Consider the following 19,360-nt stretch of genomic DNA (forward strand, 5'->3'; position numbering starts at 1 on the left):
CTAAAGTTTATATTACATTTTCATTTTTGCGATAGTTCCCCTTTAAATGTTAGCTAAAGCAGTTGATTAGGATTCAGCTTGCAGGAGAGACAACCCTCTTCAAAACCGAATCAAAAGATCATTGCATGCGTTGTTGTACTACAATGGGAAATAATGTAATAGTTTGATTGCAGTGAGAATAGTTGAGGTTCATTTGGCCGTGCCTGTACCTCTCCTGCAAATGTGACCCATAATGTGGTATAATGTTCTCGTAATTTCTTCTAATGACGGTTTTCATTATGGCTCAATAAAAAAGTATTACTGTTTGCAAAGCCTGCCGATAGACTAAGCACTTAGAAATTACCCAGCTCAGAACACACTCTGTACAGGTCTTTAAGTGCACTGCTTCAGGTAATCAGAATAAAAGAGAGGAGAAATAAAAACAACAAAAAAAGAATTTTCCAACAGAACGATTAAAAGTAAATGGCTTGCAATTTTAAACGCTACCTTTATTCATTAATCTCCAACAGCTAAAGACAAACACAAAGCAAAATGAACGTGACTGCATACGAATCACTTGTGTCCCGTGGAGAGCTTCTTGTCCTGCTGAGAGACAATGAGTTGATCAGAGAAGGGGGCCTGATTGAAGACTGTGAAATTACAAGTGCTTCACTAAGCTCACAGTTACTTTCCATTACTAAACCTGTTCTCTGCTCAGGTGAATCACTTAATTAATCTTGCCTACCATTTAAAGTGTAATAGGGAATTGGCCCAGCAAATTACAAAGCTTCTGCGAAAGATTAAGAAAGCAGGTGCAAGATGGTATTTAGAAGAGGATTTTATCTTTATGTCCGAGGGGTAACAATACACATTACCAAGGCACTGATGGATGACACTAGATCAGTCTGGTCTTAGTGGATGTTATGAAGCCAACAATTAATAGAGGATAAATCTCCCCAATAAGTAAAAAAAAAAAAAAAAAGAGTTTGCTTCTACACTTCCTACACAACATAGTAACATATTAAGTCTATATATAACCTGCCTAACTGCCAGTTGATCCAGAGGATGGCAAAAACCCATCTGAAGCCTCTCCAATTTGCCTCAGAGGGGGAAAAATTCCTTCCTGACTCCAAAATGGCAATGGGACCAGTCCCTGGATCAACTTGTACTATGAGATATTTCCCATATCCCTGTATTCCCTCACTTGCTAAACACCATCCAACCCCTTCTTATACCTATCTAATGTATCAGCCTGTACCCCTGATTCACTTCCCAGCTATCCCTGTAACACCCCTTTCCCTCCTCTAATCTCATTGGCTCCCTCCTCTAATCTCATTGGCTCCCTCCTGTCTGCTGGGAGGAGCTACTGGTGAATAAAGCATCAACCCTTCCTTGTACCTATCTAATGTATCAGCCTGTACCACTGATTCACTTCCCAGCTCTCCCTGTAACACCCCTTTCCTTCCTCTAATCTCATTGGCTCCCTCCTGTCTGCTGGGATGAGCTACTGGTGAATAAAGCATCCAACCCTTCCTTGTACCTATCTAATGTATCAGCCTGTACCCCTGATTCACTTCCCAGCTCTCCCTGTAACACCCCTTTCCCCTCCTCTAATCTCATTGGCTCCCTCCTGTCTGCTGGGAGGAGCTACTGGTGAATAAAGCATCCGACCCTTCCTTGAACCTATCTAATGTATCAGCCTGTACCACTGATTCACTTCCCAGCTCTCCCTGTAACACCCCTTTCCCTCCTCTAATCTCATTGGCTCCCTCCTGTCTGCTGGGAGGAGCTACTGGAGAATAAAGCATCCAACCCTTCCTTGTACCTATCTAATGTATCAGCCTGTACCACTGATTCAGGGGGACAATGCCACATCTTGACAGGTACAGGTACATAAGACAGGGGTGAAGCTGACAACAAACAGTTGTCACTTCGGGCGACTTTGGAAAATGAAGTGCTCCGAGTGCCATCCCGCTGGTGATTAACATTCTAGCCGACGGGAGGCAGTTCAGGAAGATTAGTCGCCCCGAAGAAGAGGACATTTGTCGCCGAACAACTAATCTCCCCGAATCTGAGCGTGTGCCCTGACCCTAAATTCACTTGTTGAACTGAAGCAAGAGAAGTTAGAAAGAATACAGAGGGAAGACTGAATAAAAGTAGATTAAAACTGCATCATTCAATCAAGTGCAGCCAGCACACATCCCCATTGGATAATGGGTTCATTACTTTGTGATGTGTATTTAAGCCATGGTTGCCATGTTTTGAGATTTTTTGTAAGTATCCATCATAATCATGGGAGCAGAAGGATCCAGAACTAGTGGAGTTTGTATCACAGGCTGACGAGATGCCTCTTGTAGACGGTCTCTGCTGTAGGTTTCAAAATACAAGGTTTCATTACACTGCATAGCAGCACAAAATGCTATGTACGTTCACTTAGGGTTGTAAATGTCAAGTTTTTTCATGTGATTTTTATTGACTATATTAAAAGCAAAGCTTAAAGGAATTGTTCAGTGTAAAAATAAAAACGGGGTAAATAAATAGGCTGTGCAAAATAGAAAATGTTTCTAATATAGTTAGTTTGCCAAAAATGTGATGTATAAAGGCTGGAGTGATTTGATGTATAACATGTCAGTCAGACACTACTTCCTGCTTTTCAGCTCTCTTGGTTTACACTGACTGGTTACCCTGGTTACCAGGCAGTAACCAATCAGAGACTTGAGGGGGGGCCACATGGGTCATATCTGTTGCTTTTGAATCTGAGCTGAATGCTGAGAATCAATTACAAACTCACTGAACAGTTATGTCCCATGTGGCCCCCCTTATAGTCACTGACTAACTCAGAGTTAGAGAGCTGAAAAGCAGGAAGTTGGATTTTGGCTGTTTTATTAGACATCTGTTCACTACAGCCTTTATATATTACATTTTTGGCTTACTAACTATATTAGAAACATTTCAGCCTATCTCTTCTCCCAGTTTTTATTTTCACACTGAACTATTCATTTAAAAAATGTTCAAAAAAAGATGCATAGTAGATTTGCTTTTATCCTATTGGTGAATACATCAACATCTGGTACATCTTAGACTTTACCATTCCCAAATGGTTCATGTTGCCCCAACTTAAAATGTTTTTGCCTATTTTTCTTTTCCCTCATCCAAAATGTATTTCCCTACATTTATTTATGTTGTATAGTTATGTTAGATTGAACAAAAAACAGTTGTCTAAGTTCAACTCTTTAGTTTATGTCCCAACATCCATTAGTGGCATTGGCACAAATAAGAAATTGCTAATTGTGCAACTGAAACACTCAGATTTGACTCTGCAAGGATGATAAATCCTTCACAGATTCACATAATTTTAGTGTTGCAAGTTAAAGTTACATGTCCTTTGCAGTGTACAGGCAAGCAAACAACATAAACCTGCTAAAGAAAGGGATGAAAATGAAACAACCCATGTCAAGCAAAAACAACTCCATCACTACTTTCCAGCAGAAGTGGTGCAATAGAGGAAAAAAGGTACTACATGCACCAGGTGACTTTTTAATAAATAATTTTTGTTACACATTTTCTGAACGTATTCTTTTCCATTTTTAGCAAAGTGTTCCAGATATCAACAGATCAGCACCTGCACTATTGTCTAAGAGAAGCTCCTTGGATGGCAGTTGTTTAGATAGTTCTAGAGTCACAGACACTGGAACCCCTTATGACTCCACAAAAGCTCTAGATCTGATAGCCCTAGTATTCCGGATACACACAGGTATGTGCTTTTATCTAGATTTTACAGTTTGTTCCAAAGATGGTAGCAGGGCAGCTCTCAGAATTTGTCAATTAACTATTCTCTTTAGAAACATTACATACTCTAAAGTATTCCGAGTATATCTTTATAGATCAAAGGTTCTCTTCCACCTCCAAGATACACCGTTCCAAAAGTTGTTACTGATCACACCTCAAAAGGAGACTAGGGAAAAAGGATACAAAAATATAGAGTTCTTATTAAACATGCACCTTCAGTCTATTTACGTTCAGTCTTATGAGTGTTGCAAATTCCCATTACAGTAATTATATCAAACACTCGTTCATCAAATATTGTGAATCAATGTGTTTTGAAGAAGGGTAACCTTGTAGAATCAAAATGATACCCATAATCCAACTAGGTCTAGAATTGGTAGTCGATTATATTCACAGACGCATTGAATGTTTTTCACCCATCACATGTTCAAAATCACTTCTGATTAAGGATGAACTGAATATGTTGCATTCACCAAAGTCACTTGAAATTTCCTTTGTGTACAATAAAGGATATCATGTGCAGGAATGTTTTATGTATTTTAATAAATCAAAGAGTTGCTCTTACAAATTTCCATTCTAAAAACGCTTTTTAGAATGAAAGTTTCCTGGCAGTATCTGCTGTGGTATCCCCAGTGTTGCTTAGTCTCTACTGCACATATTCTCATTCTGCTTCTGCACTGGGCTTCTTCCAAGAACAATGACGTGTCTTCAAAGATCCGCTCTTTAAAACATTCCGGACATACTATCCTTTATTGTCCATATGCAGCTCATCCTAAATCGGAAGTGATTTTAAAGATTTGATGGGTGAAACATTCAATGCGCCTGTGAGTATAATCGACTACCAATTCTAGCGCTAGTTGGAGCGTGGGTATCATTTTGATTCTACAAGATTTCCCTTTTTCAAAACACATCGATTTACAATATTTGATGTATGAGTTTTGTATTGGGAATTTGCAACACTGATAAGAGTGAATGTAAATACATTGAGGGTGCATGTTTAAAAAGAACTCTCTCTCTCTCTCTATATATATATATATATATATATATATATATATATATATATATATATATATATATATATATATATATATATAGTTACATAGTTAAATTGGGTTGAAAAAAGACAAAGTCCATCAAGTTCAACCCAATTTAACTATGTAACTATGAAACTCTATATATATATATATATATATCTCAATATATATATATATATATCTCAATATATATATATATATATATATATATATATATATATATATATATATATATATATAGTTTTATTTTCCTTTTTTCCCTTTTCTCTTTTTGTGGTGTGATCAGTAACAACTTTTGGAACTGTTTATCTTTATAGATCAGTGAAATCCTACTGATGATACAATATGGTATAAAGTTCATTTGGGCCTGAATTCTGTTAATGCTAACTGTATATTCTGTGTTAATGACTGTAAAAACGTTTAATTATTTTGGTGTTCCTGCTCCTTAAACACTAGTCTTGACTTCTGTATTTGCTCACCTGCAAGAGTCTCTTCTGACTGCTGTGTGCTTTGGGCTACTGTCTTGCAGTATATAGAGCAATGGCTGTGCAATCATATGACTAGAAATGTCCGAACAATTTTTCATCTTTTTTTCATCTTAAAAGTTTATCTGAAATTATACTAAATCTTTATTCATTAAACATGCTACTACCATAATGTTGATTGCTAATACTATATTAGACTGTTTGACATGCAGAGAATTAATTCTACAATTTAAAATGAGTTTCAAAGACTTTTATGGGTCTGCGGTCGAACTCTGCCCACCTGCAACCTCATTATGCCCCACTACTTGTAACTGCACTCGCATCTTCACCCTTTAGAGACTTCAGGGATGACTGGGTCTGGTGTGAGTATATAAAAGATGACTGGGTCTGGTGTGAGAATATAAAAGATGACTGGGTCTGGTGTGAGTATATAAATGCAGACGGCTCACCTTTTTGTCGATCTGCTCATCACTAATCCGTCACACACACAACTGATGTTTTCCCCTTGCTTGGTGCTATTTTTTGCTTAGTGCAATTTTCATGTCTGACACTGGGTGGTGCTTCGATGTGTTTAAAAGCAACTCTAGCACCAAAAGATGAAAGGGTTTTATATGCATGTAAATGTTCATTATTTTGCACTGTTAAAATTGCAAGTTTGTTTCAGAAACACTTAGGGGCACATTTACCTAGGGTCAAATATCGAGGGTTAATTAACCCTCGATATTCGACCGAAGTAAAATCCTTCAACTTCGAATATCGAAAGTTGAAGGATTTTGCTCTATTCCTATTCCTACGATCGAACAAACATAGGAATAATCGTTCGATTGAACGATTAAATCCTATCGAATGGTCGAATAGTCAAACGATTTTTAGTTCGAATCGTTCGATTTGAAGTCGAAGGTCGTAGTCAAAGGTAGAAGTAGCCCATTCGATGGTCGAAGTAGCCATATTCGACCATTCAAAATTCGAACTATTTTTCCTCTATTCCTTCACTCGAACTAAGTAAATGGGCCCTTATAGTTCATATAAACAAGCTGCTGTGTAGCTACAGAGGCAGCCACTCATGCTGAATAGGACATAAAGCTCATGATAAACAGGGGAAAAAAATCACATTCATGGCACCCACGCAGGGCCCCCCAGCAGATCGCTCAGCAAAGTAAATTCGCACGGATGAGGGTGGGGGGGGCCCGGCTGCACGGCCCGCCCCCACCTAGTTTCGTTACTGTGCTGATGTCATGTTTTGCCACAATCTCTTTAAATTAAAATTTTATATATAACCCGAGGGTAAAATCTTATATAAAACCCAAGGCGGAGGGTAAAATCTATTATGTATGTAATGTAGGCCGCAGGGGTGACCACTCCAGAGTGGGTGACTCCGGGGGTATAGGAGAAGAGACCCTTAGGCGAGTAGCAGAGCTAGGTGCTGCAAACGGAAAGTTTGGCAGCATCCTAGCGTTAAGATTCCCCTGCCGTGTGTAGCGATGCCAGGAGGCGCAGGCGGATGACGTCACTGACTGGCGAGGTTTCAGCTAGCTGCAGGCTGATGCGGCTTCTCTATACTGTGCGGTTTGGCGATGTCAATTCAAAATACGAGAGGAGGAGAAGCCGGTAAGGGGGGATATATTTATGTGCACTGTAAGGGTGCGGTCTCATTTGCAGGCACTTATACTGAGTAAGAAGGATTTTAGTTGCCTGCATTCGTTATAACAGTTCCTGCTGCTGTGCTACCAGGCTGTGATAAATATTTGGAGGCTGCTAAGGTACTTAATTGTAGCCTTTGTCAGTTTCTGTAGAAATGATTAATTGGTTTTAATAAGACTGTTTGTTTTTTCTTCCTTAGATGGCTGATAGTAATAGAGCTGGGGAAAGGAGGAGAAAATCTAAGCATAATATATGCATTAGTTGTGATCAGACTTTGCCAGAAGATTTCCCCCATGACACTTATTCTTCTTGTTCAAGAACGTCAAGCTCTGCAAATAAAGAGGAAGAATTTATGAAATGGTTCAAAAGCATGTTGTCAAAGACTTTTGAGGAGATGAGGTCCTCTGTTATATCTTCCTCAGAAGGGGGTTCCTCTAATATCAGAGAGGCGGTGGTTTCAGATTTGCATGTTTCTTTATCTGCCTCTTCCTCTTCATCCTCGCATGTTAAGGCAAAACAGGAGTATTTTCTGTTTCCAGTGGAAAAAGTCTCTAAATTGATTATAGAGATTAAAAAAAGTTATTGGCGAAGGGAAGACTCCTGGAAATTCAGAAGATAGACAGGAGATGTACTTTTCAGAGAAAAAGTCAATGGAGTTCCCATTACATCGTTTTATAAAACAATTGATGGAAAAGGAATGGCAAGATCCAGGAAAGAAACCGGATATTTCTAAGCGTTTTAAATCTATGTTTCCCGTAGATTCGAAGGAAACGCAGGTTTGGGAGTGATGTAGCTATAGACTCCTTAAGGTTGGGAGCAAGAACCTTGGCTCTCTCAACGGTGGGCAGAGGAGCTTTGTGGTTAAAGGCTTGGTCAGCGGATTTAGCTTAAAAAAATTCCTTAATATCTATTCCTTTTGACCCGGGACATCTTTTTGGTTCATCTTTAGATAAATTGCTGGAGAATCTTGAGTCAGGGAAGGGAAAAACTCTTCCACAGGACAAAAAAAAATTATCAGAAAAAAACTTTTTTTCGTCCCTTTTCCAGAAAGTCTCCCTCCCAGTCCTCATCTTACAGAGGATTCAGAAATCGTGACAGGGGAAGAGATTTCAGTAATAGAGGGAGATCTGTCAGAGCCAGAAATCCATCAACAGACTTTGAATCAAGAAAGGACTTTTCTCAGGCTAAGCCAAAGCAGTTCTGACACCAGAGGTGAAGGGAGAGTAGGTGGAACGCTCATCTATTTTTTCCCAATATGGTCAAAATCAACTACAGATTCTTGGGTCCTCAGTATTATTCGAGAAAGTTATTTTATCACCTTTCACACTCCTCCAGTTCAAAGATTTTGTCTAAATCAGAAAAAGGAGAATTTGGTGAAACAAATGTGTTTGGAGTCGGTCATAAAAGATTTTAACTTTTTTGGAACCAGTTCCTTTTCAAAAACAAAGACTGGGAGTTTATTCTCGAGTGTTTATGGTTCTCAAGGCAGATGGTCAGTGGCGCTTAGTAATCGATCTAAAATACATCAATCGATTTATAAGAAGAGAGAGGTTCAGAATGGAGACCATTTGGTCAGCAATGAACATTGTTCAAGAAAACAATGTAATGGTTACGATAGACCTAAAAGACGCATATCTGCATATTCCTTTTCATTCAGTCAGCAGAAAGTTCCTCAGGATTGCAGTCTTTCTGGACAATCAACTAATGCATCTTCAGTTCAGAGCACTTCCTTTTGGAATTTCATCGGCACCAAGGATATTCACCAAAGTAATTGTAGTTCTGGCAGCACTCCTCAGACAGCAGGGAGTGTTTCTGGTTCCATACTTCGATGATTGGCTTCTGAAGGCAACATCTCTTGTTCAAATGAAGAATCATCTGGATCTAACTCTATCAGTTCTACGAGTCATCGTTGGCTTTTAAACGAAGGAAAGTCGAATTTGCTACCATCTACCTCCATGAAATTTTTAGGTCTTGTAATAGACTCAAAACAGATGAAAGTGTTCCTTCCCCAAGACAAGCGGTCTCTTCTCAGGCCATCTGTAAGGCAACCCAGACGGAGCCGGGTTGTTTCCATTCATATGGCCATGAGGGTTTTGGGCCTGATGACATTGGCAATAGAGGCAGTTCCATGGGCAAGGTTCCATATGAGACCTCTGCAAGAGGAAATTCTTCGTCAGTGGAAAAGACAAGTGGAATATCTGGACAAGTCCAGGAGTCCTTTCAGTGGGCAATTTGTTTTGTCCCCCTCAGTTTTTGATAATAACATCCGATGCATCAGCCCTAGGTTGGAGAGGTTACCCAGCAGATCAAGTTGTCCAAGGCAAATGGACAGCTTGGGAGAAGATTCAGTCGTCAAACTTCCTAAACTCAGAGCAGTTAGTTTGGTGCTTCAAAAGTTTGCTCACTTGATAAAGAATCAGGAAGTTCTCATTCAATCAGACAATGTAGTGACGGTGTCTTATGTAAACCGTCAGGGGGGTACCAGATCCAGTCTTCTGATGGAGTGTTGCAGAATTATGCAATGGGCAGAGCTCAATATTTGTCTCCTGAAAGCTGTTCACATCAAAGGGGTGAACAATTCATTGGCGGATGCTCTCAGCAGAAGATCTGTAGATCAAGGGGAATGGGAGCTTCATCCACAAATCTTCAAACAACTATTGCAGAAGTGGGGAGTTCCTCAGGTGGATTTGATGGCCTCACGTGAGAACAAGAAGCTGTGAAAATTAGCTTCACTAAAGAGATCAGACAATCCCACTTATTTGGATGCAATGTCAATTCCATGGAAATTCAACCTGGCTTACAAATTTCCTCTGATTCCAATGGTTCAGAGGGTATTGCAGAAAGGCAGACAAGAGCAGGCATCAGTAATTATGATAGCCCCGGAGGATATGGTTCTCGATCTGATAGATCTGTCAAAAGGTGTCTTTTGGAGACTTCTCATCAGAGAGTATATTCCTTCAGGGGAGATTGAAACATCCAGATCCCAGCAGGTTGAGGTTAACAGCTTGGAACGTGACAAAGAGAGCCTTTTAGAGCAAGGACTCTCAGAAAAAGTAGTTGACAATTTGCTTTGTTCAAGGAAATCTTCTATGTCTAGAATATACACAAGAGTGTGGAAGATTTTTCAAAAATGGTGTTCAGAGAGGAAGTTAAAGGGGACCCATCACCCAAACAAAATTATCCAAATCCTATTTTATCATGTTAGTCAAGCAAAATGAACTTTAATTACACTATATAAATTATTTGAATCTTGTTTCCATCAGTCTGGTAACTCATAATTATAGCAACCAGGAAGGCGCCATTTTGTGGACATCGTTATTAAGACAAGTCTTGTATCATCTCAGAATCTTGTTTGTGCACCAGGGGACAGGGACCCAATGTCCATCCCCATGCCCTGGTTACACAATTAAATGGTTAAGAGAGCTGGGGGAATGTAGGGAGAGCGGTGACATCTAGGTAGGGCTGAATGGAAAGTGAAAGTAATTGCTTGCCCCACCTCTATGCCTAGGCATAGAGGCGGGGTAGGCAATATTTGATTGACAGCTAATATTTTTAAACGAGTTTACAACAGCTATGAATGCTTTAATAAAAAAAAAGAAATTGGATTTCATATTTAATTTAAGAAGGACTTTTATTATACAGATTTTTATGTCTGGGTGACGGGTCCACTTTAACTGCAAAAGATGCGTCTATTGCTTCTATTCTTCAATTTTTGCAAGAAGGTTTTTCCAAGGGGTTAAAACCAAACACAATAAAAGTGCACATTTCAGCTTTGTCAGCAATGCTTCACAAAAATAAAGCAGTTCAGCCGTAAATTAAGAGATTTGTGAAGGCAATTTTCAAATTAAGGCCAAAGATCTCAGTGATAGTACCTCCTTGGGATTTAAATTTGGTGTTCTCTGTTCTTTGTGCACATCCCTTTGAACCTATTCAAGAAATTCCCATCAGATCCCTCTCCTGGAAAACAGCATTTTTGATAGCAATTACATCAGCAAGAAGAGTAGGAGAACTTCAGCCTTTGGAAGCAGATCCTCCTTATACAGTTTTCTTCCCAGAGAAAGTAATATTGAGGACATTACCTTTTTTTAGGCCAAAAGTTCCGTCTTTCAAAAAATATTAATGCTCAGATAATTCTTCCAGCGTTTTTGCAGACACCTGAGAGTGAAGATGAGCATAAATTAAAGAATTTGGATGTACATAGGTGTCTTTCAGTCTACATTGAAAGGTCAAAGATATTTAGACTCTCTGATCATCTATTCGTTCTCTGTGCAGGAAAGAGAATGGGTTTTACAGCTTCAAAGCCAACCATTGCTTCTTGGGTTAAGAAGGCAATTTCCTTTGCTTATGAATTGAAAGAGAAAGATCCTCCAGATCAATTGAAAGTACACTCGACAAGAGCCATGGCCACTTCTTGGGCAGAAAAATCCTTTATATGTATTAAGTATATATGTACGGCAGCAACGTGTAAACACTTTTGCAAAGTTCTATAAACTGGACTTAGCAGCCTCTCAGGATGCAGCCTTCGGCAGCAGAATTCTGGAAACGGCTCTTTCCACCCAGACTGTTTAGCTTGCTAAATCTCAATGTGTGCTGCCTGCAGGACACAAAGAAAACTGAAAATTTGACTTACCTGAAATTTTCTTTTTCTTTAGTCCGAAAAGGCAGCATAGAATTCCTACAGTAATAAAGTTTTTTGAGCATCATTGGGTGTACTGTTTTCCTGTGTGAGCTTTAGAATTAACACTGAAGGGGCAGGCCGAGGGCTGGGGTTTTTATTGGGAAATTAATGGAGGTGTTTTTTTTTGTCCTACCAGATTTGTGGTGGAAATGTTATCTCAATGTGTGCTGCCTTTCGGACTAAAGAAAAAGAAAATTTCAGGTAAGACAAATTTTCAGTATATAACCTGAGGGTAAAACCTTATACAAAACCTGAGGGTAAAACCTTATACAAAACCTGAGGGTAAAACCTTATACAAAACCTGAGGGTAAAACCTTATACAAAACCTGAGGGTAAAACCTTATACAAAACCTGAGGGTAAAACCTTATACAAAACCTGAGGGTAAAACCTTATACAAAACCTGAGGGTAAAACCTTATACAAAACCTGAGGGTAAAACCTTATACAAAACCTGAGGGTAAAACCTTATACAAAACCTGAGGGTAAAACTTTATACAAAACCTGAGGGTAAAACCTTATACAAAACCTGAGGGTAAAACCTTACCTGAGGGTAAAACCTTTACAAAACCTGAGGGTAAAACCTTTTACAAAACCTGAGGGTAAAACCTTTTACAAAACCTGAGGGTAAAACCTTTTACAAAACCTGAGGGTAAAACCTTTTACAAAACCTGAGGGTAAACCTTTTACAAAACCTGAGGGTAAAACCTTTTACAAAACCTGAGGGTAAAACCTTTTACAAAACCTGAGGGTAAAACCTTTTACAAAACCTGAGGGTAAAACCTTTTACAAAACCTGAGGGTAAAACCTTTTACAAAACCTGAGGGTAAAACCTTTTACAAAACCTGAGGGTAAAACCTTTTACAAAACCTGAGGGTAAAACCTTTTACAAAACCTGAGGGTAAAACCTTTTACAAAACCTGAGGGTAAAACCTTTTACAAAACCTGAGGGTAAAACCTTTTACAAAACCTGAGGGTAAAACCTTTTACAAAACCTGAGGGTAAAACCTTTTACAAAACCTGAGGGTAAAACCTTTTACAAAACCTGAGGGTAAAACCTTTTACAAAACCTGAGGGTAAAACCTTTTACAAAACCTGAGGGTAAAACCTTTTACAAAACCTGAGGGTAAAACCTTTTACAAAACCTGAGGGTAAAAACCTTTTACAAAACCTGAGGGTAAAACCTTTTACAAAACCTGAGGGTAAAACCTTTTACAAAACCTGAGGGTAAAACCTTTTACAAAACCTGAGGGTAAAACCTTTTACAAAACCTGAGGGTAAAACCTTTTACAAAACCTGAGGGTAAAACCTTTTACAAAACCTGAGGGTAAAACCTTTTACAAAACCTGAGGGTAAAACCTTTTACAAAACCTGAGGGTAAAACCTTATATAAAACCTGAGGGTAAAACCTTATATAAAACCTGAGGGTATAACCTTATACAAAACCTGAGGGTAAAACCTTATATAAAACCTGAGGGTAAAAACTTATATAAAACCTGAGGGTAAAACCTTATATAAAACCTGAGGGTAAAAACTTATATAAAACCTGAGGGTAAAAACTTATACAAAACCTGAGGGTAAAACCTTATACAAAACCTGAGGGTAAAACCTTATATAAAACCTGAGGGTAAAAACTTATATAAAACCTGAGGGTAAAACCTTATATAAAACTTGAGGGTAAAAACTTATATAAAACCTGAGGGTAAAACCTTATACAAAACCTGAGGGTAAAACCTTATACAAAACCTGAGGGTAAAAACTTATATAAAACCTTATATAAAACCTGAGGGTAAAACCTTATATATAACTTGAGGGTAAAACCTTATACAAAACCTGAGGGTAAAACCTTATATAAAATCTGAGGGTAAAACCTTATACAAAACCCGAGGGTAAAAACTTATATAAAACCTGAGGGTAAAACCTTATATAAAACCTGAGGGTAAAACCTTATATAAAACTTGAGGGTAAAACCTTATATAAAACCTGAGGGTAAAACCTTATATAAAACTTGAGGGTAAAACCTTATACAAAACCTGAGGGTAAAACCTTATACAAAACCTGAGGGTAAAACCTTATACAAAACCTGAGGGTAAAACCTTATACAAAACCTGAGGGTAAAACCTTATATAAAACCTGAGGGTAAAACCTTATATAAAACCTGAGGGTAAAACCTTATATAAAACTTGAGGGTAAAACCTTATACAAAACCTGAGGGTAAAACCTTATACAAAACCTGAGGGTAAAACCTTATATATAACTTGAGGGTAAAACCTTATACAAAACCTGAGGGTAAAAACTTACATAAAACCTTATATAAAACCTGAGGGTAAAACCTTATACAAAACCTGAGGGTAAAAACTTACATAAAACCTGAGGGTAAAACCTTATATAAAAGCTGAGGGTAAAACCTTATCTAAAAGCTCATATTGAGCTCACACTTGACTGTACTTGGAGTTTATTTGGGCGGTACTTGACCAACAAATGTGAATTTCCCGCCATCGGGCGGTCACGTGGTCACATGGGTATCTTCGGGCTGGAATCAGTCACTGACGTCGAAATCACTATTTTATGTGTCACCCCAGTGACACCCCAGCAATCAACCCCCTTGAAGCCCCCAAAGTGTCAGATAAACGAAATCTGCGGCTCGAGGTAACGTCCGTCACATGACCGCGCGGCTGTGACATATTCGTGTGTCACTTGTCAGGTAAAGGGACTTTCCACAACCGCAGAAACGCCCACACAGCTCGGGCCGCCCTTCTGATTGGTGGAGAGGCGCTAATGCGGAAGGCTACATAAAACTAAGTGTCAACTCAGAAGACGTAGTGCGCGCAGGGGAATTATAAGTAAATACGCGTGTGCTGTAGGTCCGGCTGTGAGTGGTACTGGAGCTGCTGTGAGAGGCACAAAGTTCCAACATCAGCTCCTCGTTTTGTCTCAGTCCAGCTGCTTGTGTCACGTGTCTGTCGGCTTCAGCACGAGGCTAAAGTGGTCGCACACTGGATTTTCGCTTTCCTTGGAGATATTTGTGGGGTCGCGTCTCCAAAAGAAGATGTACAAGCTGTGAGTCCTACTGTTTGTCTCTGTCACCTTATTCTGGAGCTGCCCAAGGATTCCTGCTGCCCTTTATTCTACTCATACGTCACTCTCCTCTGCTCTTACGTCACTGACTGTCCCACACTGACCTCATCAACATGGCCGGTAAGTCTGACGTCACTTGGCCAGACCAGGGCCCCAGATTCATACTTACAACCTTATTATGTATTAGGTGTGTATTTGGTATATGTATATGTATGTATTCTGTGTGTATTATGTATATATATATATATATGTATTCTGTGTGTATTATGTATATATATATAATGTATATGTATTCTGTGTGTATTATGTATGTATATATATATATATATGTATTCTGTGTGTATTATGTATATATATATAATGTATATGTATTCTGTGTGTATTATGTATATATATATATATATATGTATTATTCAGGGTACAAGTCCATTGTGCAGCCTTCCAGCTGTTTTTTGGAGCAGGAAGAAGTTGCAGAAGATGTAGAGGTGCTTCAGGCTGGACATGCCTCATATATGTTTATGCCCCCCATTACTAGAGCCGCCCCAATATTCCCTGTATTCCCACTTACATATTTATATCCCGCTGTGACAAATGGCATTTCTGTGAGATCTAGTTCCACCACAACAGATGCCTTACAAGGAAATGCCCCCAGCTTTATAGAGGAAATTGATCATTCTAGTTACAAAAAGTTCTTCTCCTATGTTTGTATTCTCATGCTTATTATTATAACATCTACATTTGGCTACAGTGAATGGGTGTACACAGAATACTGCACTGGTTTCTCTTTGCTGACTGAGCATTACAGTGTTTACAAGGAAATACCGGCAGTTGTACTTGTGCCACAGATATGTGCAATACGTTTGCTACCTGTAGTATTGTTGCCACCAACCTACTAGAGCTGCCAGCAGCCACTTCTGCTGTAGGAATGCATTGGTGCAGCACAGGAGCTGTAAGAATGCGCTGGTGCCGCGCAGGAGCTGTAAGAATGCGCTGGAGCCACGCAGGAGCTGTAAGAATGCGCTGGAGCTGTAAGAATGCGCTGGTGCTGCACAGGAGCTGTAAGAATGCATTGATGCAGTGCAGGAGCTGTAAGAATGCATTGATGCAGTGCAGGAGCTGTAAGAATGCATTGGTGCAGTACAGGAGCTGTAGGAATGCATTGGACCAAACACAAGAGTTGTAGGGATGCATTAAGTCAAGCATAAGAGCAGTACAAATACACTAGGTTAGGGCTGCCCAAAAGGTAGATGGGATGTACCAGGAGACTTTTAGCTGGTGATCAGTAGATCTCAATACACTGGTCTAAGTCACCCTCCTATTTCATTATTTTCATTGATATTTATGTTAAAGGAATAGTTCAGAGTGAAAATAAAAACTGGGTAAATAGGCTGTGCAAAATAAACAATGTATCTAATATAGTTAGTTAGGCAACAATTTAATGTATAAAGGCTGGAGTGAGTGGATGTGTAACATAATAGCCAGAACACTACTTCCTGCTTTTCAGCTCTCTAACTCTGAGTTAGTCAGTGACTATAAGGGGGGCCACATGGGACATAAGTGTTCAGTGAGTTTGTAATTGATCCTCAGCATTCAGCTCAGATTCAAAAGCAACAGTTATGACCCATGAAGCCCCCCTCAAGTCTCTCATTGGTTACTGCCTGGTAACCAGTAATTGTAAACCAAGAGAGCTGAAAAGCAGGAAGTAGTGTTCTGGCTATTATGTTACACATCCACTCACTCCAGCCTTTATACATTACATTTTTGCCTAACTAACTGTATTAGATACATTTTTTTATTTTGCACAGCCTATTTATTTACCCAGTTTTTATTTTTACACTGAACAATTCCTTTAAGGTTACACAAGAAATAGTTGTTTGTTAAATAAAACAATATATATTTTCTCAGAAATATATATTTAAATATAATATTTACGTAATAATTTCCATGGAACAGAATGGTAACAATGCCTTTATGGATGTAGATCATAATGGGACAATATCACTAAGATTAGACCTCACATTACTATGGGCACTCCTGAACTAGGCCAATCATATGAACTGTAGGGATGGACGTGGTCTTATCACAGGAGCTGTAGGGAAGACATTGAGACAAGCACCGAAGCTGCGGCAATGTAATGGGCATTGGGCAATGTATAGAAGCTGTACAAATGCACTGGCCAATGCATAGGAGCTGTAAGAATGCACTGGCCAATGCATAGGAGCTGTAAGAATGCACTGGCCAATGCATAGGAGCTGTAAGAATGCACTGGCCAATGCATAGGAGCTGTAAGAATGCACTGGCCAATGCATAGGAGCTGTAAGAATGCACTGACCAATGCATAGGAGCTGTAGGAATGCACTGGCCAATGTATAGGAGCTGTAGGGAAGACATTGAGACAAGCTCCGAAGTTGCAGGAATGCACTGGGCAATGCATAGGAGCTGTAGGAATGCACTGGGCAATGCATAGGAGCTGTAGGAATGCACTGGGCAATGCATAGGAGCTGTAGGAATGCACTGGGCTGAACACAGGGCTGATTTGGGAGCTTAGAGTAGCAGTTTATTGAGAATGACATTGTAATAGAAAACTGCAAATGACAGGGTGGTATAATCTGGAGCAGGTAAGCAGCCCTGTTGCGTATATATATATATACACACACACACACACACACACACACACACACACACGTAAATAAACATTCCCTTCCAGTAAAAGAAATCAGGAAATGCAACTCTCACCCTAACATTGTCACAAGCTTAGTAGTTACACCCTAGCACTCTGTCAAGTAATGAAAGTGTTTTTGGGTGGTGGCTGCCCTTAACCCAGTTTCTTTGCCTGTGGGTTAGTACAGTAGCGCTTGGCTCTTTTGGCTACCAACAGGAAAGGCTGTCCCCCAATATTGTGAACCATTCATGAATCTTGGAGGGTACTTTTTATTTCACCGAAACAAAAAAAAAGTCTCTAAAAGCAAAAAAGAAGAAGTTCAGATTCCCCAGTGCATGACACCAGAGAGAGAGAAAGAGAGAGCGAGACAGAACACTTCCCGAAATGCTGAAACAAATGCAGTGCTATGCAATCACAAGGTTGGCCGAAATATGACCATGTTAAACAAGCAGATGAACCAGCTCCTTATAGCACAATTATATATATATATTATATTACTGCTACAGGATAACCCCATTCTGTCGCTGAATAACATAATGAAAGTTGTCTGTATTTGTCTAGCATGAATTTATTAGCAAAGCTTAGAGGGGGAATTTAGTCAAAACTTCAGTAACATCATAACAGGGAACAGCCCATCCATATATGCACCGAGTAGCCACGGAGTATCTATCAGCATTAGTCAACTAAAGAGCAGCCGGTCTGGAGACATATATTGCTAGTAAGTGTCTTGGTGGGGTAAAGCCAGTCATTAACAAATACAAATCTGTTAATACTTGGAAGTTTATGCACTCTCTCTTTTTCCCCAAAAAAGGGGACACAAAGTCTGGAGAATATATACATTGTTTGTAAACTACACTCATTTAAAATGTAATGTACAGTGCATCACATGAAATTAGTAGGGATGCACCCAATCCACTATTTTGGATTCGGCCGAACCCCTGAAACCTTTGCAAAAGATTCGGCCGAACCCGAATCCTAATTTGCATATGAAAATTAGGGGTGGGAAGGGGAAAACATTTTTTACTTGTTTTTTGACAAAAAGTCACACATATCCCCCCTTGCCAGTTATGGTGGCCATACACAGGCCGATAAAAGCTGCGGACAGACCTAGTCGGCAGCTTATTGGCCCGTGTATGGGCCCCCCGACGGGCTTCCCCGATCGAGATCTGGCCGGATTGCGGCCGCATCTGTTCGTTGATGCGATCAAACCACCCGTTCCCATTCGTTAGGATCCGATCGTTGGGCCCTAGGGCCCACAATCGGATCAGACCGATATTGCCCACCTCAAGGTGGGCATATCGGAGAGAGATCGTCAAACGAGTGGATCTCTCCGTGTATGGCCACCTTAACTGTCATATGCAAATTATGATTCGGCCGAATCCCTAACCGAATCCTGGATTCAGTGCATCCCTAGAAATTAGGGGACAGCTAATGCCATAATTCAGAGAAGCTGCAAATCATTGATTTTATGGCAGTGGGCTGGTGTTTGATTTATCCAAATTTACAGCAGCCCCCATACAGGCAGTTTTATACCCCATGCCTTCTGATCTCCAGGAATGTGTCACTGGGGTCCAGGTGTAAAAATAAAATATGGATAATATACATGAGAATCAGTACAGCAGCCGTATTCCTTAAAGTATTCGGTAAAATGAAAACATCCAATATGGTTCTTGCACTTGCTGTAATGGTTCAATCACTGCCAGAGACATATCCATAGAGATCATTGCACAGGTATGGGATCCATTGTCCTGAAACCTGTTATCCAGAAAGCTCCAAATTACTGAAAGGCCGTCTCCCATAGACTCCGTTTTATCCAAATAATTCAAATTTTTCAAAATAATTTCCTTTTTCTGTTTAATAATAAAACAGTAGCTTGTACTTGATCCAAACTAAGATATCATTAATCCTTATTGGAGGCAGAACCAACCTATTGGCTTTATTTTTATGTTTAAATGATTTTCTAGTAGACTTAAGGTAGGAAGATCCAAATTACAGAAAGATCCGTTATCTGGAAAGCCCC

The 19,360-nt window shown here is 39.6% G+C and overlaps 1 protein-coding gene across 1 annotated transcript in view; it reads left to right on the top strand.

Moving 5' to 3' along the window:
• Positions 1-14,520: 14,520 nt before the first annotated feature.
• The window catches only part of rel.S (v-rel avian reticuloendotheliosis viral oncogene homolog S homeolog), a gene marked incomplete at its 5' end in the record, with an annotated part of 31,564 nt that continues 26,724 nt past the window's right edge, over positions 14,521-19,360 (top strand). The window contains 1 exon segment of the mRNA NM_001088281.1: positions 14,521-14,798. Coding sequence (NP_001081750.1) covers positions 14,792-14,798 — 7 coding nt within the window.

This window comes from Xenopus laevis, chromosome 5S (assembly GCF_017654675.1).
Source record: "Xenopus laevis strain J_2021 chromosome 5S, Xenopus_laevis_v10.1, whole genome shotgun sequence".
In the NCBI taxonomy this organism is placed as follows: domain Eukaryota; kingdom Metazoa; phylum Chordata; class Amphibia; order Anura; family Pipidae; genus Xenopus; species Xenopus laevis.